The sequence below is a fragment of the Mytilus trossulus genome, chromosome 1 (assembly GCF_036588685.1).
Source record: "Mytilus trossulus isolate FHL-02 chromosome 1, PNRI_Mtr1.1.1.hap1, whole genome shotgun sequence".
Taxonomy (NCBI): Eukaryota; Metazoa; Mollusca; class Bivalvia; order Mytilida; family Mytilidae; genus Mytilus; species Mytilus trossulus.
In genome coordinates, this window is record NC_086373.1 from 2,444,886 (window position 1) to 2,469,052 (window position 24,167).

A 24,167-nucleotide genomic window follows, 5' to 3' on the forward strand; every position below is an offset into this window, starting at 1 on the left:
ATCATTATTTATGTACCCCATTTGTTTTGTTTTTTTTAATTTTAAATTTGATATTTAAGGCATTCGTATATTGACAAATTAATCAGCTTGAATACACCATTATTTGTAATCATTTGGTTGCAATGAATTACATTGATTTCCCAGTTAAATTAAAACCGATAATTTCAAAATTTCAATGCTACAGGCAGCTGGGAATTAATGTGTTGTTTGTTCACTGTTGAATATTTTTTTATATTTGAATTCTTTGCTTAGCTCTTCTATAATCATACTAAAGTGAAATACAGGATTGATTGATTGATTTTTTTTATGTTTAATGCTGCTTTCAACAAAATTGGCTAATACATAGCTGCCATTTTTTATTGGTGGAGGAAACTGGAGAGCAAAGAGAGAACTACAACCTATAGCTAGAAAACTGTCAATCCTGGTCAATTTTAAATGTGCTAACAGGTTAGTGATATAGTAGATGAACTACATAGATATGGCCAATGAGGCTCCATGAAATAATAAAGTTTATAAAATTCACTGACACCCTACTCTTACCATCTTTATAATCTGACCAGTAATGTGGTAATCTTCTCTTTAGATCATTAATCATCCCTCTTCCTAACGGACATTTTGATTCCTAAAAATAGAAAAATGTATATGATTATTAATCCATTCCAAAATATAGGCCAATCATAAAAGTATAATGATATGTAACCGGAGAGCACATATCTACTCTACAAATTCATATCATCACCACCAGGATTTGAACCCCAGTCGTCTGGGTGACAGTCAGTGCATTAACCCACTGAGCCAAAGAATCGATTCCCTAGCTCAGTTGATTAAGACTGGCTATATATGTTCTAACTGTACTAAGGGGAAGCAACCCTGCTACACTATTCCCCCACCTCAAGAGTCATCATATCTTCATATATGACTCTTAACAACACAAACCCTGGCTATACTCCAGATAACCATCGTGGATTTTTTAGTCGGGCGCCAAATGTAACCAGAGAGCACGTATCTACTCTACAAATTCATATCATCACCACCGGGATCCGAACCCCAGTCGTCTGGGTGACAGTCAGTGCATTAACACACTGAGCCAAAGAATCGATTCCCTAGCTCAGTTGATTAAGACTGGCTATATATGTTCTAACTGTACTAAGGGGAAGCAACCCCGCTACAGATAACTTATTGTTTTTATCTAAATTAATTAGATAAAAACCAGCTAAAATGTCACTAGGTGACTAGGACACCTTTCATCAGCTTCCAGCTCACAAAATCAATGTCCATTTTCAGAGAACTAGGTAATTAGGTATGTAAATTGTCATGTAATCTATAATGTTCACCTTACAATAAATATGTATACTAATTATCCTTTCTTTTTCTTTTTTTTTTTGGGGGGGGGGGGGGGGACAATTTAATTTTTGAACTTATTTTTTCCAGTTGAGTTTTTTATTAGTCATTTGACTTTCCTTATATAAAAAGTGCAAATGTATATAGCGATTATAACAATATATATAAGAGTTGGAGGACATATTTTTCTGAAGACTGTTACCATGTGACTTAGTGTGTTTTTAATCTTTTCTAAAGACTGTCACCATACTATTTAGTATGTTTTAAACATGGCTTTGCATGGCAGTCTAGTACAAAGCTTAGACTCATACTCATATCTACATGTTATCATCCTAAATAAGGTTGAAATGTTAAATACTGATCAATAGTTGCATTTCCTGCTGCAGTTGAATTTTTAATTATTTCTAAACAGCTGTTTTATATATTAACAAATGGTTCGTAATAATCATGTTAAAAAACAAACACTTTGTTTTAATTCCTCCCCAATTTTATGTGTGAATTAACAATTTTGTCTTTGGCATGTACTTAAAATATGTTACAAAACAAATGCGTTTCCTACTGACATTTATATGTATGTACTTTTGTTATAGAAATAAGTTAATGACTAATTTTATGAACAGATAGCTTACTTCAATTTAATAAAAAGAAAGTGAATCTATAAATGGCCAAAAAAAAAAGACCATCAAAAGCATTTTTTTGTACCAGTAAGTTTTAAATACATTATTCAAAATTGTATTTAATAATTATTTTCAATTATATTGGTCATATGTGCAAGTAAAAAGTTATCATAAGATTCTTCCTTTTTCCCATGATAGACAGTTTTCAAAGATATTTTTTTAAGACTTTCTACCTTTATCTACAAAATAGCATAAAATGTCAAAATATACACCTCGTCCTTTCAGATTGTTTATATGACCCTTTATATAATACAGGGTAAAATTTGTAAACTGATAATATTTTGTATGATTAGTCATTAGGTTTAATGGATGAGTTTTTATCGCCAATGATCAATTCACAACTTACTTCAGCCTCATCCTTCTCAAAGTCCGATAAGACAAGATGAGATTTTCTGTTTTCTGGAAGACCTTGATGTGAGCTTAGCAGCTTTGTTCTTTGCTGAAGTAATTGTTTGAATTCAGACTCTGTTTGCACTTCTAAAAGTTTGTGTCTATAGTCCATGTCAATGAATAACGTAGAAAATGTCCTGGCCGTCTCTAGAGCACTCTTTGTACTTTTCTGAAGAAGAAAAAACATTAAATGGGAGATTAAATCCAAATGTAATGGAATATTTCCCCTAATATTAAACTATGTGGAGGTTCAAAAGTACATTAGTTCCATTCACCCAAAGTTTAATACAATTATATCTGTCGATCAATTCACTAGAGACAACATACTACAATTTTAACAAAATTAACATTCTATCACAAAATCTAATAATCAGTATTTTGCATTATTTTCTAAAATTTGTTGTTCTTAAAAGCTCTTTATTGGTTTTGCTAAACTTAAAATTTCTTCTTTGTTTTCAAAATTCAAAATTTCTTGTTCAGACACTTTTAAATAACAGTATGTCTGATAGTGGAAACACCATCACTGATAACAATGTGCCAAGACTTACATTGATGTTGCATGATTTAAATCAAGTATTAGCTAATCTATTCTGTAAAATATTTATTGACTTTATAATTCTTACTTATACTGTATAAACTGTTCTATGTTTTTGTATTTGTGCAGACAATTTGCATCAATCAATTTAAGAAATAATTCATGGAATCCATAGATTTGTTGCAAATTTACACATGGCCTGGGCCATGATATTCAAATTTTATCCTGAGTGTTAGGAAATAATTGATATAAAAAAATCTAAATAATGGAAAATCTATGTTCTACATATTTCACAATTGATTGTAGATTTTTATTATAGACCCACCTCTACTGTCGGTGTAAGGACCAGTATAACGATCTGGACTTCCTGACTCGTACTACCAAGATTGGCTGGATGTGCTAATCTGGCTATAACTACATGTCTCTTTGTTAAGTTAGATAGCTCACACCTATAATATATCACATTTTACAGTATAAAGATCATTGAAAGAATACATTTATAACAGCATTTTCGGAACCATTTCTTTTCTCATTATCTAGAATTACTTGTCAGTAACACCTTATAAGCACAAAAATCCTTCATTTATTGGTATTTTATATGCCTTCAGTTTGAGCTGATAAGTTGCTAAAATTCCGTATTCAAAATAACAACTGAGCTGCAAGTTTACCTGATATTGCCTTAAATCATAAATATCTACATTCAAAGTAATATGTACTAAATAAAGTACAATGTACTTTACATGACAAAGAATTTCATAATAGTTGCTTCAAATAAATAGATTTTTTTAATTTTAACCAAGCTTATGTAAGTAGTTCATTAATAACATTACAATAAATAAAAGGAGATCAGGGATTTAAGTTGATGAGACAGGAATACATTGACACAAAAAGGGTAAAATATGGTTGTCAACAATAGTAAACTGTTTATAAAAGTCTTGAAAAGTTGTGAACAGTTAAAACAGAAGCTGAAACAGATCTGCAGCAATCATTTTTAAATGTTCTAACGAGCTAAAAAGATACACATAGACAACCTAAGAGGTTCAGGACTTGGTAAAGAGTTATAGCATTTGTTTTTTTTGCACGTAACCCTCCTGTATTTGATCTCCTTCAGTTCAGAGCAAGAACTTATTCTTTAGCAAGGATACGGTAAACAGAAAAACACAGGTCAATAAAAAACAATTAGTGCTAGAAGTCATGTAAAAATATCCAAATAGTGCAATCCCACAGTCTAGCTTCAACTTGTAGGTTTTAAATCTTATACATTCCTATGGAACTTTAAACTTGTGTGAGAGCCACTGACGTTGTATTAGTGTACTGTAAAACATTGTGACTTACATGGCACATATCCACGACTGATCAAAATCAAATCCACTGTCTTCACTGGTTGTTGTACCCTGTATTGTTCTACTCAAGGTGTGCACTGAAAAATAAATCATTTGTCAGTTACAGTTATTTCAATGATCTTCAATTAATTTTCAAACAGAAATTTTTCAACTGAACTAAATAAAGTCTGAATAATAATAAACACTGGTTAGTTCTTTGCTAAACTCAAATGGTCTTATTTAAGTTACAATGCTAAAAACATATAACATTCAGAAAATGTCAACTATTTGTAACTGAAGTCCCTTTATTATATTAATCTATTTCCTTAAATTCTGTCATTCCTGCAAAATGAATAAGCCCAGGGGAGATAACTCAAAAAATTTCTTTCACCTTACAGTGACTTGACTGTTAGTGTTGCTATCCACCAATTGCAACTCATTCAAAATTTTGACCCAATTGCAATTTGTTTTATTATACCAAATTGTTCAACTGGTCAGAAATTTGAACCAATTGCTGTAGAAAACCACAGTCAGGTTGTGAAAGTGCAAGGTGATAAAATAAAACATACTTACAATCCTATAAGACTTTAACTCCACTTTAATGATGTTGTGACAAAATTTGTCTATCAGTTTGTATAGGTATATTATAGTCATTACCATGCTTAAGGTGAAATTGTTATTTTGAATTGCTGTAAAAATGTCCATACTAAGCTTTCATATAGTTTTTCTTTCGAAAAGTCTTTTATATTCATAAGAATCAGACATTGTGTGAATTAAAACATTTCATATTCAGTAAAATATGTGTAAAATTGCAATATGTTTGTAGGAAGTTTCCATGGGGAGATAATATTTTTTTCTTTCAAAAAGTCTTAATTCAAAAGATTAATATTTTAAGTTGTCTCCCCATGAAAACTTATCAATAGCATATTGTTATTTCACACATATTTTTTCTGAGTAAATGATGTTTTATTTAAAATGATATCTGGTTCTCATGAGTATAGAATACTTTTAGAAAGAAAAACTATATGAAAGCTTAGTTTGGACATTTTTATAGCTATTCAAAATAAACAATTTCACCTTAAGCATGGTAATGACTATAATATACCTATACAAACTGATAGACTCAAATTTTCACAACATCATTAAAGTGGAGTTAAAGTCTTATAGGATTGTAAGTATGTTTTATTTTATCACCTTGCACTTTCACATTTTGACTGAACAATTTGTTCAATATTCTGACCAGTTGAACAATTTGATTTAATAAAACAAATTGCAATTGGGTCAAAATTTTGAATGAGTTGCAATTGGTGGATAGCAACACTAACAGTCAAGTCACTGTAATACAAATATGTTCTACTTTAATTTAACCTAACATTCATTAGCATTCCTTATCTTACTTCAATATTCATTCTAATTGTAACCACTGATGTAAACAATACAACAATAAGTAATAAACAAGTAATAAACAAGAAATTTATGGACAAATACCACAGAATATAGTAATCTGTCAGTCAAAAATAAAATGATTAACCTTCAAACTGATTGATGTCACAAGTTAAAAGTTGTTTACTTTACAACACAATTTCACTTGAAATCCTGCAACCATTTTATATCAGAAGCTAGCAAATAACATGTAATGCAACACTTTGGAAGGAATTGGTAGTATTGGATAGCACATTTTAAAACAAATCACCTCTCATGGCTTTCAAATCCATCACCTTTTATGTAATTTTAAAATGATGTTTTAACATTTTAAACAATAAATAAAGATCAATGCATCAAAATGTTTTAAAAGCTGCTGCTTTCAGGTATTTCAAATCATTTTACATCTTTTATCATGAAATAAAGGGCTATCAAACTTGGGGGTAATTCATAACAAAATTAGGCAACAATTTTGAAGAAAAGAAACAGCATTTATTCTCACCAAGTTTTCCTAACAAAATATAAAAAAGTTTGAGAAAAATTAGTCTACACCTATAGATTCACTGTAAACTGAAAATTCAATTTCATTTCAGCTGTTAAGCAATCTCCATTCCATTTCTGTTTCAATAGACTTCCAAGTGTTTAATGGTTTGTTTTATTATTGATTTACCATCCAACTGTCGATTGAACTTGGTCAACTGTTATTTTTCCTAATATGAGGTTTCATTTCACTATTTGAACAAAACAGACTAAAACAAACTTATTTAAATCGAGCTGTTATAAACAAAATCTAAGACAATAAACTGATTACATGTAAAGCAATGTTCTACTGCTACCAAGTAGACCTAGTCTCTGTCAAACTCACGATATTATTTGATGGAATGCCCTAAGTTAAATTACTGAAAAAAAAGTCAATGAATTCTCAAAAGATATTCTTTTCAATCTTAAAATACTTATTTTGAATAGAAACCATGTTCAATTTAAAATGTCTCAGACAATTTGTTACTCAAATGTCAGACAAGCAGCATAAAATAAATATTTCTTGCTTATTTAAGGTTTAAATTTCTTCATTTTTTCATATAAACTTTCAGCCATCTATTCCTTACTAACAGTTGACATTCATAATGGAAAATTTAAAGGCTGTTTCAACAGACACATCTAAGATTTCTACTTTGACACTTTATGACAGCTAACATAGATCATGCATATCTAAATCATTAATACAACTATATAACTATTCCTGAATATTACACATGTATTTCAGACATTTTCAGCTTTGCTGTTAGATACAATTCCAACGTTAACCCATGAGCAGAACTTACTATTAACAGATTCATTCATATTCTTGGCCACCTTATTAGTGGCAAAACCTTAAGAATAGAGAAATATGTACAAGAAACTTATGTTGCCTTTGACACATTAAGGACCAAGGATTTGTATGGTATCAAATTATCATTATACAAACCATTGTGCTGATTCGGTATCAAAATTTTCATGAATTGAGAAAATATGGAGATTTGATTTTGTGGTTTACGGTATCAAAATTAAGTATGCATACAAGCCTATAGTTCCTTGAACTTAACATTTGTGGTTCACCTGAAGGATTTGTATCACTATACAAATCCTTGTTCACCTTTATCCTATCCACGATCATTGAAAATTGTTATCCCATGAATTATAATGAAGCCTCAGTTACAGGATAGGCAATACAAATTCCTTTCCTCTCCTGGTCTTCTTGAGGTATGTAATGCTCTACTATACATTACTCAATACATCTTTCTGATTTACCTAAAACTGTAAGTGGAAGCTAAGGATTCCTGTCTGTTTCCACTCCATGCTTTCAATGCCATCCAATATTACTAGCTCTATACAGATTCCAATACCTTAATGCATGACTTATGTTCATCAATGGAAGAGTGTATCAGAATTCATATACTCTTTATTGCATTGGAACATTTGAACACTTTTTCCAGAGCAATTTGTACATTTAGGGAATGAAAAAATAAACATGCAACCTCACAAGATATTATAGTAATAAATTTTCAATTTTGTAATAAACTATGAAACAAAGAGGTGTGGGTATTTTCTTGACCATATGATTATTTGGACCATACTCATATGATCATGACCATATGCATATGAACTCATACAAAATACAGTCCTATCATATATCTAATGTCAGAGTTGACATTCAGTCTTTAAATAGTGTTAATTTGTTTTGGAAGATAACTTCAGAAGTTAACTGTTCAAATAATGGAAAACAAATATTTTAATTGACATAGTGAAGGCAAAAAAACAGGTGAACTAGATTTAGACAAAACATCAAAGATAACAATGTCAGTTAGTAACTTGTGTCTTTGGTTTGGAACATGAGTTGTGTGAACAGCAAAAGTTATAATTCTTACACAGATAATCTTAACTGAATTTTTTCAAACAATTAATTGCAGTGAATTTTCTTGAGAAATCATCAGTGTCCACAATGTGTATGTTATGTTTTTTTACTTACGCCTTTTGGTATATTCTTTTAAGTTATGTTTAGTTTCCTGATCATACTTGCTTGGTTTTGTACTTTCTGAACAAAAAGCAAGCCAGTAGGAAAAATGAGCATATAGATCATTGGTTAACCTTTACATATATGGTCTCAAAAATGCAGATTCAATTTTAAAAGTATCAGACAGTATTCTGAAGAAGAGGCAGAATTGTATGACCTTTAATCCAAGAGAGACAAGTTGATACACTATAGAACTAATGTTTAAGCAACATGAATCCATTAAGACAAGGGGGTATCATATGCTCTGAAGGGTTATCAAATCCTGCCTCACTTAAAACTACTGATAAAATATGTTGATTATACAAATCCAGTGATAAAGACATCATAAAATAACAGACAGGTAAATGACTCTTGTCATACCCAAAGTTATCAACTTTAACTTGTAATAAAGCCAAAGATTTAGGTTGTAAGGATTGGGGCTCACAGTAATAGAACAATAATATTGGAATAGTACCCTGAAGTAAAAGAATACCATTTGCATAGGTTTGTTGGTGACCAGGAGGTTTCATCATATCATTGCAACATTTGAATGTGTACTTTGTGGCTAAAAAACTTTGAGTCATTATTAACTAGCTTTCTTAAATTTAAAATCAAATTAGCCTCACAGGAATTTCAGTTACCATTTTGTTATGATTGGCTGGTAAAAGAATTTTATTTGTTTAATAGGCAGTAATCAAATATACAAGTGTATAATAACTTTTGAGATCTCCAACTGAATTTCAATCTCCTTTGTACACACTCAATCATTTATGATGAAGTTGTTAGTTTTTTTTTTAAATTTGTAACATCAAGGATTTGTATAGTTACAAATCCTTGGTAACATTATCTAAATGGTGGTGCACATTATAAAGAATATATTTCATAAACAAATAAATATGAAATAACATAAACATGTGAAAATAACAAATGTTGTGTTTAGTGTAAATTTGTAATTCAAAAATATAAATTCAATAAAAAACAGATGAATTGTACATGTATAATATGCATAATTCTATACAAGTTACTGTAAACTGTTACACTTTCACATGTTCTGTTCATTTTACAAAATGCTACACATAAAACTTTGAAAATTGGTAAATAAGGAGCAAAAAGGTTGACAAGGTTTGAAAATATAAAATACCAAAGGTTTCAACTAGCTTTATCTTGTATGAAACCAACCTACCTGACAAGTTCTTATCATGGACTGGAACAAAATAGTACAGAAAATAAACATACTATATACTAAAAAGCCAGCACCAGTTCAAACAGAATAAATAAAGAAATTTTCTAGAGGAGGTTTATGTTTTTATGTACCAATCACAAATTATAACAACTCTCGTGACTCTACAATACTATCAATAAAAACAACTAAAAAAAACACCAGAAAGATGGAAAAAAAACCCAAATCAAAACGTAAGTTTATAATCATACTATCATGAGGCTGTTAGAGGGATTGTGTGTATCTAATTTACATAAAGTTATTATGATTTTTGTAAAATGATAGACTTCAATATCTTAGGAAGGAAAGAGGGGGGGGGAATCTTTCAGCAAATTGACCTTAGTTGAAGAAAAAAAAAGAAAAAAAGGCAAGATATCCAATTACATTTGATGCTATCTTTGTATAAGTAAATGTATCTATCTATATATATATATATATATATAAAAAAGATGCATGGCACACTTTGGTGGTAAAAAAAATTGTTATGTGTAACAGTGTTAACTGTTGCTTTATTGATTAATGGATTATTCAACTATATTAAGTTTCAGCAAGTAAATAGTTACAAAAACTGATAATGGCATTTTCAATTCATTTTTTAATTCCTATAAATCCTGCCAACCTGTTGATTGCCATAGTATATAAAAACCCATTAACCTTATATGTTGTAGTGTAGTATCTTTGGTAGGTTGAACTGTTTTTGGATATAGAACCAAGGGAGAAACAGATCTGAATCAATTAACACAACTGCTGAAATATTATAAAAACAATTATTTTCTCTTTATGACAATTTCTGACAAGAATATAAATAGCAGTCTTAATGACTGGGGAAGGATATAACATATACTCCATTAATTTACAATAATCTCGTTTATCAAAAAGGACCACTACGATTCTTATAATATTGATTATTGAATTGTCTCCGCTGTGATTGAGAGATACGACAGTTTTATCGAGATTTTCAGAGGGAACGTTTTCCAAAACAGTTATTAAATTATGCCTTCATTACAACATGTAATTACATTGATACTGGCTTTGTAATTGATCTGTTGGGGGTGGCATAATAAAATCAGTTATACAATTTACATCTAAAGTGCTTCTTTAATAAACTTTATCACAGTAATTTTATCAGAGGATATTTTAATATTATTGGATTAAAAATTGTTATACAACTGTATTAAAGATAGATTTAATAAACAGTACACCATTCATTCTTTTTTTAATGTTTTAAATGGTATTGTAAGGATGCAGTGGTAATAAAATTCCAATTTGTATTAATTCCATATAGTTATGACTGTGTAATTTTGAAAACTGATCAAATTGTTAATATAAAGTTGTTTTTTTTGCATTTTCAGATAGTGTAATTCCACAATTCATTAAGAGTGAAGACATTCATATAAATAAATAAAAACAAAAAAAGAGAGATTTTTTAGAATTTCTAATCACAGCTACATAAACTTTCCCCTACTTTATCTATAGTACCTAAGTAACTTTTGGGTTGGGAGGGCAAGTGACCTGCAAAAAACAACAAAGGATCACTTGAGAATTCATAAAAGGATAAGTCTTGTATGCATAGGTTCACTCAGTCAGTGTTTCAAAAGTATTTCAAATGGTTATACACAATTATTAACTTTCAACAGACGTAAATAGGTTATTTTCATGTGTTTCTATCGAGTTAAAAAATAAACTGAAATCACCAGTAGAATTCTATGTTAGTTGGATGATCTGAAAATACTGCCTAATCTTCCAGGAAGGTTAAAAGAAGTTACTAGTATTATGTATTAACACTAATCCATGATCGACTCTATGGTATTACCTGAATCTTGTGTAAATATAGCATGTCTTGCTTCCTCTAACGTGAACTCTGACCCGTCATCGGAATTCTCATGTAGCTTTTTCAACATTGCATCTATGATTTCTGTTAAACCACTTTGTTGTAGATTTAAAAGTAACAGTGTACTATTAAGGAAGTCTTCAACATCTTTGTATGCTCGTATTTCTGCATGGAAATCTTTCATGGGAATTTTCTGAAAGAAGGCAAATTGAACAATTATAAAAGTGACAATAAATATCCGAGCAGTATTTCCTACATGTCACTGACTAAACTTGTTGCATAATCGGTGAGAGGCCGAACTAATGCAATGACATAATCAAAAAGGTTTCAAAGAAACTAGTCTATATAGATTCATTGAAGCTTAACTGCTTACATCCACTTTATTTGTACTTTAGAGATTAGTTGTCTCAATGGAATTCATACCACTTCTCCTTATATTTACATGTACTGGTACACATTTTAATATAAACAATAATAATTTTAAGAAAATGTCAAATCCTGTACGGTATGTATCATGATTTCTTGAGTGTGTGTGGAAACATCATGGCAGCAAGTGTTTATTGGTGGGAAGAAGGAGTTACCAGAGTGAACCACAAACTTTAGTTTTAAAACTGGCAATTCTAATCAATTAAAATCAGACTAAAATTCCCTATGATGAGAAAGATTCAAAACCACTGAGACCCTTAAATATTTTAACAAAACTAAGTGTTTTTCATGATCATAAATTAGAGCAAGGTGACATCTGTGTACCAAATCAACATTGAAATGATAGGATTTTCTCAATTTTGTCAATTTTCAGTTAATTTAAAATTGAAAATCATTAAAACAAGTCCTAATTTAGTGTAAATAATCAATGAATTACTGATTTTTCAATGTGTGTGCTATATTTAAGTTTTATGTTGAAAGTACAGTAATTTGATCGTTCATTGTTTGCTTGGTTTGCTCAACAGTTGGTGATCAATTATTTTTTTTTATGTTGTTGTTAAACCAGAAGATATCAATCTATTCTACAGCCTTACTGTCATTGTTTAAAAATGTTTCAAATCTCATAGATAAATTGTCAACCAGAATAAGCATGAAACATTTGCCACTGGACAAAAAACAAACACAAATTAGTTAATCTTCAGTAGAATATTTGCAAAACCAAGAAATCTCATAGGACATTTTTTGATTTTCAGGATGTGTATGCCCTCAAAAAAAAGAAAAATTATCAATAAAACCACACCGGCACAAGGAAAACTATCAACAACAATGACCATTCCCAAAGATCATAACAGCTGAATTCAAGCTTATACAATCTTCAATGCTTCCGTAATTAGTGATAGAAAACAAATACAAAATGTAATTTAATAGACAGATATAGTAATAAATGAATCATAAGCAAAACAAAAAATATAGTGCTTCTTCAATGTTTCCATTCAGCAAATAGAAGAAAATTATATCAATTCATATTTTATCCAGTAGGGACTACAACATTGTATATTAGGAGCGAGACAGGAAGCTAGGAAAGCCATTCTTGTATTACTAATCCTATGATACATAAGGGGTAACCAATAGAATATTGTTTATAGAAGTCAACAGCAAACGAGAAGATTTTTTTGTTTGTTTCCTTTATCCAACCCTTATATGAATGTCATTCTTGGAAATAAAGAAAACTGAACTTAAAATAATGACCTTTGAAAAATAGGTTCAAACTGCAAAGGTACGAGTACAACTGGACAAGAAGATGATGACCAAACAAGACATATTTTGTCAAGGTACGAGTACAACTGGACAAGAAGATGATGACCAAACAAGACATATTTTGTCAAGGTACGAGTACAACTGGACAAGAAGATGATGACCAAACAAGACATATTTTGTCAAGGTACGAGTACAACTGGACAAGAAGATGATGACCAAACAAGACATATTTTGTCAAGGTACGAGTACAACTGGACAAGAAGATGATGACCAAACAAGACCTATTTTGTCAAGGTACGAGTACAACTGGACAAGAAGATGATGACCAAACAAGACCTATTTTGTCAAGGTACGAGTACAACTGGACAAGAAGATGATGACCAAACAAGACATATTTTGTCAAGGTACGAGTACAACTGGACAAGAAGATGATGACCAAACAAGACATATTTTGTCACTCAATACAGTGACCTTTATAGAAAGTTTTTGTAACACATTGTAATCATTATTTTTAGGTATGCTGATCAATGAGCCAAGGCTCTACGTTGAAGGCCATACATTGCCCTATAATAGTTTACTTTTACAAATTGTGACTTGGATGTTGAGTTGTCTCATTGTCACTCAAAGTACATCTTCTTTTATCTGTAGCATAGACATTTTAATTTAGCACCAACTACTTTGATTACTTACCTCAAAACACCCATGCAGCAATGAGATCTATGATTACTTACCTCAAAACACCCAAGCAGCAATGAGATCTCCTATAATTACTTACCTCAAAACACCCATGCAGCAATGAGATCTCCTATAATTACTTACCTCAAAACACCCATGCAGCAATGAGAACTACTATGATTACTTACCTCAAAACACCCATGCAGCAATGAGAACTACTATGATTACTTACCTCAAAACACCCATGCAGCAATGAGAACTACTATGATTACTTACCTCAAAACACCCATGCAGCAATGAGAACTACTATGATTACTTACCTCAAAACACCCATGCAGCAATGAGATCTCCTCGTCATCTTTAAAAAAAAAAGAAAAATTGACATCAATATATGTACGACATAAAGTGGCAACTTAAGCAAAATATGACCTGAACATTTCATTGCTCATGGTTGAAAAATACACCAAGGACATTCACATAAGGAATAATCCAGCATTCAAGAAAGATGTCTTTTACCATCCAATAAATGTTATAGAATCACTAATTAGATTTCATGTACTGCATACAATCAGACTTAAAGTAGGAAATATACATTGGCTTTTAGAGTTTTATTTGGTTATACAATGAATTTAATGGTTCAATTATTGTGAACAGTGTTGTCCTTTTGAGACTTTGTATTTTCCCGTCAGGTTACGTGTTTGAATGAAATAAATAAAGACTATACATAATAAGCTTATCTCAATAAGTCCTTATAAAGATGGATGACTTCCCTGTCTGTATAAAAACATGAAAAGGTTTAGTGTACAATCTAAAAACTGATGGATTTTCTCTCTATTGATTCTCTAACAGCACCTACACTCAGACAAGGAATTAAAGATACAAAACAGATTAAAACACACAAACTTTTATTCTAATGCCTTTCCACAAAAAAGAAAATGGAAAATAAAGAGCTTAAGTTAATCATTTACAACTGATGGGAGAGTTTTGAAAACCTAAAATATCATAACCCGGTCTAGAGACCTGTCCACTAAATTGGAGTGGTATTATGTTGTATCCATTACTTGAACATCAAAATTTCAAAAAGTGTTGACACAGAGATATGTCTTGCCTGCATCTTATTTTAGCAATTGAAATATAAATGGCATAACAATGCAAAAGTCAATAGACCATGACTGAGGATGTGCATCAGAGGCCAAATAATCTTGCTGGAAATGAGATCTACCAATGCTGATACAACTGTGAATCTAATATTCCCTAATGAAACTATTGCTGATGCAAACAGAAACAGCACTCTTACATCTCGTCTATGCAACTTTGTTGAAGCAATTAAAATTCTAGTTTGTTTTTTTAAAGAAATAATAACTATCAATTGATGAATAAACATTTGTCTATTGTTGAAGATCAGGTGTTAATCAAGATGTTTTATATGTCAACATTGCTTCCTCATTGATATGTATTCACCAACTCCTCATCTTCATACTATGCAAATATCAATCCATAGAATATGGATAGAAATGAAATATCGAGGCAGTCAGTTAATTTTTCAATACTCAATACATGAAAAGACAATTACATTAAGTTTCCATAGATGCAAAGTTGTCACATCATTTTAACCTTAATCACCTTTTCTTCTATTATGTTATAATTCTACTGGCTGTTATAAACTGCTGGTAATGTCTCTTGTGATTTCTTTTTCTTGTTTATTCTCAATTCCAAATATAACACCTAACTTAAGATGTGGAATATATGATACTGTTGAAGTTAAAGCTTTTTTCTCATTTCAAACATTACTGACGAGAAATTCTGTCAACGATGGCAATATAAATTCCAATAAAGGAGAGAAAACACCAAATTAGTCTTACAATGACAACATTAACCTCCACACTTGCTTATTTACAGCAGGAGATGGCATTAAAGGGTAAATTCTGTTTTTAGTTATGTTTTTTTTATCTGAAAATTGTGATAGGTTTTACTATAATTGTTGAGTTGCCAAATAAATAGCAAGTTCTGAGAGTTTAGGGATATAAGATATGAATATTTTTATTTTAAAACCTTTATATACTGTAAATTATTGCTATTTTACATGTTTTCACTAATTTACATAAAGCAATGAATTGTAGAACAAACTTAAGGTTTCACATACCAGTATTAAACTTGTAGGTAGAATATCTGTCTTCAAATTTTGGATTTAATTTGATTATGATTTTATGAGCAGTAATAATTTTGAAGCTTATATATATCTTTAGTCAGGTTGTTGTCTCTTCAACACATTCTCTTTTTCCATTCTCTATTCAATTATTATTAAACACAGAGGTTAAATTTTGGTGCTCTCAACTCGGGCCTATAATTTATATGTGCTGCTATTCTGACATTATCTGTAAGTAAGATTTTACTTTTTGAAATACAAACCAATGCCTCAATACTGGAACAATTTTGTTGTTGAAATGTTAGAGAATATGCAATAAACAGAAACTGTTGGCCTAAGACAATAGGGATGATATATAATATTTATATAGTCTGAAAACTGTCAATAATGGTAAGAATAGATGCTTTAACCACTGTCAGAAAGGTTTTTTTTCATAAAAAGAATCAATATGTTATATAATTTCTAGCAATGTAAATTTGGATCTTCAAGTGTTTCGATTCATTATCTGAAAACATTTTCCCAAATGTCTACATCTCATAATATAGGTGAAACTTCTTGCAAGAGTTGAAAGAGATATTTCTTATTACATTATAATTTTCAAATTAACTTGATTGCACCACCCTGCATACAGTATATCCATTACATGATTAGTAATCATCACTAAAACAAACTATTTTCAGCATCATGGGTTAACTGCCATTTAAGTTAATATCACTCAAAATATTAAAAGTGATGATCATGAATGCACAGGTATAAAAAGATTTAAATTTCAATCATATTTAAAGAGGGCAGGCCCGGGCAGGACACCCCTTTTTTCCCCTATGTGTGTGAAAAAGAATGGTTGATTATATAGGGAATCACTGAAGCTTTACTGGAGTGGGCCCCCTCTTCAGAAACTTTCCAGATTCACCACTGTCAATGTCATCTGATTGTAGTTTTTGAGTTTCATTGATATATATAATGCGCAGGACATTTTGCATATAATATAAATATATTCTTTTCATAAATAAGCATTTTGCAAGTGATGGTTCAGTTCAGGGTTAGAAATCTGATGTCAAAAAGTGTTTACGGCATTATACATTTAGGATATGTGAATAAGGTGTCACCTCAGCCGGGGCTGCTGCCCAGGGTAGAGAAAATAGTGCAAGAAAAATCTCTAAAGGATGCCCATATTTTGAAATTTGATAAAAATAGTTGATACATATATATATATGTATGTCTGTTGGGAAAAAATTACCAATCTGAATAGAACTACCATTACATTAAAAACAATAGCCTTTAGGAATATACTAATAACTTTAAAAGGAGTCACTATGTGTGAAATTGGGTCATAGAGATAATCTTATTTGACAATAAAACCAGAATATATTGATAACTATCAAAGATGTGGTACGTCTATAAATATAAACGACCTAAACATGTGAAACAATAGCATGGTATTTGTAACAACATGCTATGGAAGTGTTTTGACCTTCACTAGTATATTGTTAAAATAAAACACCTGAGTACCACAATTGAATTTTAAGACATTGACCTCAAATTTCAAAGTACCTTGAGCATAAGAGTAGGTCAAGGTTGTTCAAATATTGTTGATCAATATTGTAGTTTACAAATGAATTTAAGCGAGGAATAGCATGATTCAGAACTTCATGCAAAATTATAAGAACAGAGGACAATGTGTAAATAAATTTGACCAAGCAACACATGTGACTGGACATCAATTTTATGCTTATCAAGCATATCTTCTGAAAGTGATATAACATATTGAAAATTTGTATCAAACATTTGTAAGAAGACCCTAAGGCCTTTAAAGCACTTTTTTGGACCATCACTGTTTATTTACTATCACATATTTGTTAGAAGACCCTTAAAAGTAATGGGGACCATAGCTATTTACAAACATAATATATACAAATTACCTATACTTCTGTTCTAGCAACACAATGCAAAATTGAAAAAAAAAACATGCTAGCCTAGTTTATCTGTCTGATGACTACCATTAATAATTAAAATGATAGATAAATGGAATTGATTAAACTAATGATTATTCATTCAAACCAGGAAAAATCTCATTTCAGCAGCATATAGCATAGTAAGAAAGCATGTGAAAAAGTGATTTCTTATGTTACATAAAGTGCAGGGCATCATCAGTTCTGTCATGTTTCAAGATAATAACACAAGATTTATGCGTTTTGGCTGTACTTGTTTTGCAAAATTTATCATATTTTCATTATGGTTCCAGAAAATTGGCATAAATCTTTCATCTTATGCATAATCTCTCTGAAAACATGACAGTTCTGCATTGTGTAGCTTCTAATATGCATGTACCTTTTATAATTAGTTTTTCTGAAAAAATCAAAAAAGTTTTAAATAAAGCATCACTGGAATTTCCATGTCATAGTTGTTACAAATCAACAAAGCGAGAGATACCATAAATAGCTGTATTTAACAATTAATATAAATTATGCAACTGAAACTTTCTTTTTAACGATTCTTTAATAGTAAATGCAGGACATCAAAAGTTCTTTTTTCAATCTGTCTGCAGTGTTTATGTTTTATTTGACATTGACAATAACCTTGAATAAACAAACCTTCAATACCCTTTCAATTGGTGAAATTGCAAAAAATGAAAACTATTCTAAATGCTTTAAAAGGGAGTATGAGGATGGACCTTGTATTTGTTTGTAGAATTTTGCCTTTACCCAAACTGTTATAAAGACCATGAAACACATAGTTAAATGCAATATGGCTACTTATACTCTTTTTAAAAGAGAAAGGCTTGCTTGATTTCCTGTTTCTTAGTCTACAGAATTTTTAGATAAACTTGTCTATAGACTTCCACATTATGAGATATACCATTGTGGTCTTGTGGGTCTGCCTAAAGTAACCACTGAGTGAAAAAGTAAAAATGTAAATTAAAAAATTTAGAATGGAAATGAGGAATGTGTCAAAGACACAACAACTCGACCAGATAGCAAAACAACCAAAAGCCACCAATGGGTCAGAATGTAGTACTTCGAACATAAAATAATGATCAGGATGATAATGACAAGATATTATTCTGATATCTTCATGCCTAGAAAAATTAAGTTAAAGAACATTAGTCATTGCTGTTAAATAATAGTATTTGTTGTCATATTGGTAAATTTGAATCTCAAAGATGCCAAATTGTTTAAGTCTCAATGAAAATTGTAAGATATGGTATGATTGTCAATAACACAACTTTGCATCAGAGACCAAATGCAAAGAAACTAGAAACTATAGGTCAACGTTTGACATTTAACAACTAGCAAAACACATGCTGTTGACAAGCTATAAAAGGGCCGGACATGAAAAATTAAGTAACTACGATATTGTTCTTGTCCGAAACAATAAATGAAAAATGAATATGAAATACAGCTACTAACATGTATACTGGTGTGTTTGTGTCAAACATCAATGGAATACTGTTGTAGTATTGTAACATGACCCAATAAAATCTTTATAGAATTTTCTGTGTGAATGGTTTGAATTTCATTGGTGTTAAAAAGTTTCTATTTTCCCCTGTAATTTACCTTTAAATGTTGTGAATGTAAAAGTGAAAGGTATACATAATCAGATAATTGTCATTTCATCAAATATTACAAATTTTCAATTTCTTAGAAATACATTTTTTTGTTATAAAATTCAGTTAAAATTCATTCAAGACACCTTTAATTCTGTAAACATAATAAATTTAAATTCAAAAGTGAATTACAATTGTGACCTTGACCTTCAAGCTAGTGACCTTAATCAACTCTTTGATGAGGCGGTAAACAATCACATAAAGTATTGTCTTCAAGTGGTACCTAACATAATGAGCTGAAACAAATTAAGTCTAAAATGTTTAAAGAAGTTTGTTGCCTTGACCTTCGAATTAAAGAAATGGAAACTGAACCTTTGTGATGATGATTTACATTCAATCATAGACTAATGAAAGTTCCATATTTAACTCTGAGCAGTTCTCATTATAAAACGCATACAAGAATTAGGGTAAGACAAACAAACAGAACCATTGTGATGGGGCAAATAAAACTAGATCTGTGTAAGAATAACCCAAAAAAAGACAAATAAAAATAAGTAGTCCTTAAGATAATTTAGAAGTTTGAGTGTAATGGAAACTTGAATGCTTATACCAGAATTTATAAAAAAAAACAACAACCAAGAAGTGCAATGAATTTAAATGATTCAGTTTGGTTGTTACCTATAAAAATATTGAGCTGTAGAGGATGAAATTTATAAGTTTATTCAGCAGAATTATTTTCTGAATTTCACTGTCTTATAAAAAACAGCAAGAATTTAAACAGTGTGAAAGTAAAAATTATAAAAACAAATTTGAAAGAAAAGGTTAATATTTTATCAGAAAAAAAAATACTGTCCGTAAATTTAGGCTAAAAAAAGATATGAGCAAAATTTAACAGAAAATACAAATAGTAAATTAACTGCAACCAGACAAAACAAAACAATGAACATTACCTTTAGACGTTTTATCACTTATAATATGAACAGAGTTCTTGTAATCTGGACTAGAATTATCCTTTAAAATAGATCCATATTCAGATAGTTCTAAATCTGAATTTTGACCATTGTCACCACTAAACATCTTTTATAAAATAACTCCCGGACAGGTGTCAAGTTTAACACCTTGTTAGAAGAGACTAGAATAACACATATACTGGTATTTGCTTACAACAGTTCAGTTTAGTTATGTTTCAATATCTGCATCAATGTCCTTATAAGTATTGTGTCATAAAAAATCAATGGAAAATTCTCTAAAAGACAAATCACGGTTGTAATTAATAGAAACAGTTTTTTTAGCATCTTCATCAACAAGCTATAACTGTTTGCTGTATAAAACGTATCCATATCTTTAATTGACACAATATAATTAATTAACTTTTGGATTTTTCAGTATATTGTTGTCAGATTTCATTTATATATATGGAAGCCATGTTAAACTGTCTATATAATAGGATTTACTGTTAAACTGTCTATATCATAGGATTTACTGTCAAATGGCAACTGTCAATTAGGGACAGAAAACCATTCCCGTATTAATATACTTAATTCATATAAGTGATATTTTCTTTTTTTAGGTGTGATTACGAAATGTGGTATTTTATAAAAGAAGCAACTAATTCCCAAGTGTACAATGTATGACTGAAAAATTCTAAGAAAATTCTGATGCAATGAAAAAGTCCCTTAAACTTCCGGTTGAGGGCAATTTCTTGTATGTTTGTAATTCATCTTAATTGTAACAGAATCTAACCATCAAGACTGAATAATCCAAGTGTATTTTACGATCGAAGGCTTAAGCATTATTGACATGCCATGCTATACTAACAGGAAGTAGTAGCTACCTATGTTGTTTCATATAGTTTAAATAATTTTCTTATAAGAGTACAAATTTGTAAGCTGTTGTTTGTGCAGTAATCTTATAAAAGTGTTTGATGTATAAGCGTTGACTGCTTTATTATACAATATTTTCAAAATATAATTCCTTAAAGATTTCATGTGAACACATCTTTGTGCCTACTAACCCCTAATCATATCCTAAAAAGCTAAACAATAGCAGAGGTCCCTCCTAATAAGCACTCCTGATAAAATAGGTAAAAAGAATTCTAAAAATAAATTCTTCTATAAATTAATTAATTCAACTTAAGAAAAATCTTGATGCTTTTATAGCAGAACCAAGAATTACAACTGGCTGTAGTTGCCATGCTTTTTCATTAGATAATTATTCCACAAGTCTCTATAAACAGAGTTCCTGGCAACTTTGTAAATGCAATGACAATTATACTAAAAGGGGCATTAATTTTAGTGCATACGAACACTAACTAAGTATAAAATTTCACCCTTGAGAGAACAAAGATTTACAGTTTTTGTTAGGTAATATAAGCTATAATTGACTAAAATGTACATTAGAAAGCAAAATTTCTATCACAGACAATGTTTTATCAAAAGTAATCTTCCATTCATGCAATGCTTTGTAGATAGAAAAAAACTTATAGCAAACAATTCATTACTCACACAAGGAAAAACAGATCTATTAATTATCTAGTTTAAAATGCAAATTGCTAAAAGAGGAATAAAACAGACATTAATGCATAATTTTGCTATGATAGAAATTCTTTGATGACAATCACAGCTCTACAACAAAAACAAATCAATTTAAGAATGGTATTATAAATTGCATGTAATGAGAGTGAAAGGAAGTAATATCGAGTCAGATTAGACTAATATCGAGAAGCATCTTCCCTAAAGCTTTAAAAATACCCATAGTATCATAGTATATGAGACAGGATGAATTCACAATTTTTCCAGTATTCTGAAAAATCTGATATATATTTTTCCCAATAGAATCTGTCAGTTTTTAATATGTTTAAAAGAGGTGACATGATTCTGAGTAATTTTTTTTCTCAATCTAATTTTACCTTTGGGCTTGGAAACTAAATAACAGTTAAACCTGGATGCAGTTTTGTTCACAGTTGAAACTAGATAGCAACCTTAAAGGTTATACAATACATGCTTTTTTTTTTAATTTTGGTTATTATTTTAATACCAGTAAAAAATAAAATTTTACTTAGAGATATGTCTTCCTTTTACAGCAAAATTGATTTATTTCCTCATGTAACAGATAAAATATGATATACTGGTAGTATTTAAAATGAAAGTCTATGGAAGTATAAGATAAATGATAAAAAATGCCACTTAATCATATTCAGACCATATCTCAAGCTTAAATATAGAAATTATTCAAAAGTCATTGGATTTTAACTGTTGCCATTTGAGAATACTGAAAATTGTCAATGGAAATAAGATGTACATGCACTTAATTTAATGAAACAGCATACGAAACATCATTGACTTTTTAAAAGTGGTTCCTGTTAAAAATACCAAATTATTTAAACTATGCAGAATTGTAGTAAAAGAACCATGACAAAAAAGGGGGGAGGCTAAATCATAACCTACATTGAAATCAGATGTATTGATTTGCTTAGGGACTTCCCATTTAGATTTTTCTCTGAACTTTGTCATTTTTGTTATTTTACTTTTCATAGGCGGATCCAGGGGGGTGGTGGTAGGGCCTTTTGTGGGAAAAATTTGGTTGATTATTTAGGGAATCACTGAGCCCCCCTCTTATGTCAGTCAGTGGCCCCCCTTATGGAAAGTTCTGGAGCCGCCACTGCTTTTTGATACAAATGCAAGTTACTGCACTAAAAAATCAAAACTTTCATGTAATTCATCTAAGGTTCAAGCATTCGTATTGATCAATTGAAGACTGCACTGGAAAAAGTTTTAAATTAAATGATTGGAATATGAAACCATCTAAAAATATTTCCTGATAACCTATTCAATAATTCACATATAAACATGGTAACAAGTACAGTACATGTTTATCCATTTCTAAAATCTGCTCAAATTGAAAAGAATCTATCAAAATGCAGTTCTTTTAAATTTTAAAATGATTTATTTATGCAAAGTTGGACATATTCACATGCAACGCCTATGTAATCTCAATTTATCCTGAATACCTTATTGTTGATAGGAAGTGGTTAAAAAAAAGGTTTTGCAAAAATAGGCGGCATTGATCTCTTCTCTATATGTGGATCCTGGAACATATTAACTCCTACGATCGATCGTTAAATTAGTATTCACCTATATAAATACACCTCATTTAACTCATTCAGGCTTCAAAATTTCCTTCCTACTAACTCTAATTATAACATAAAATTGACCAAAATATGACATGGTTGATAATTGATTGTTTATGATATGGGTGATTATTATACAAAAAGGTAAATTATGAAATATCAAAGGGTACAAAAATATACTTTTAAGGAGATAAAGAGTATGAAATAAGTGATAAAGAAGAAGGCCTTAGTTCAGATTTATTTTATTCTATAAATATAAATATCAATTATATATACTTAGTCAGAAGGCGGTGTCAGGAAATGCTTTCATGGAGATTTAAATGATTATGCCTAAAATTGTTCTTTTAAACACGACCTTACATCATTTCAGGACAGGTAGACAGTGCTAGAAAATTTCCAGGAAACCAATTAGTTTCAACAATATTAATTGCCCTTCATGAAAACTGTAGATTTCCGGTGCTTGGATTGGCTCAAATTTTCAACTCTAACCTACATTAAGCCCTCGTTGCATATACATATACTACTTTGGCTTCCATGACCTTTCTGAATAAATGATCAACCAGAAATAACACCTTGAACTTGGCAAATTTTGTTTGTTTGGTTCTGATTTACTACCTCTTCAACTGTCAGCAAACAATTAGTCAAATATTGTATCAAATAGCCAATGTCTTGGCCCTGACATGATCTATTATATACAGACACTTTAACAAACCCTCTTAGGTA

General features: G+C 30.3%; 1 protein-coding gene across 13 annotated transcripts in view; it reads right to left on the minus strand.

The window, feature by feature from the left end:
- LOC134712269 (solute carrier family 4 member 11-like) overlaps positions 1 to 24,167 on the minus strand; it is a 54,376-nt gene that overhangs the window by 14,573 nt on the left and 15,636 nt on the right. For 8 of the 13 annotated variants that reach the window (XM_063573749.1, XM_063573695.1, XM_063573712.1 and 5 more), the window contains 7 exons: positions 13,946 to 13,983; positions 11,250 to 11,460; positions 9,401 to 9,421; positions 4,279 to 4,363; positions 3,269 to 3,392; positions 2,365 to 2,577; positions 541 to 622 (listed from right to left, as the gene is read on the minus strand). In XM_063573749.1, the coding sequence (XP_063429819.1) occupies positions 541 to 622; positions 2,365 to 2,577; positions 3,269 to 3,392; positions 4,279 to 4,363; positions 9,401 to 9,421; positions 11,250 to 11,460; positions 13,946 to 13,983 (774 nt within the window). Of the gene's footprint in view, positions 1 to 540; positions 623 to 2,364; positions 2,578 to 3,268; positions 3,393 to 4,278; positions 4,364 to 9,400; positions 9,422 to 11,249; positions 11,461 to 13,945; positions 13,984 to 18,099; positions 18,118 to 24,167 lie in introns of all 13 variants that reach the window. The other 5 variants (XM_063573730.1, XM_063573740.1, XM_063573662.1 and 2 more) reach the window with 2 other exon arrangements.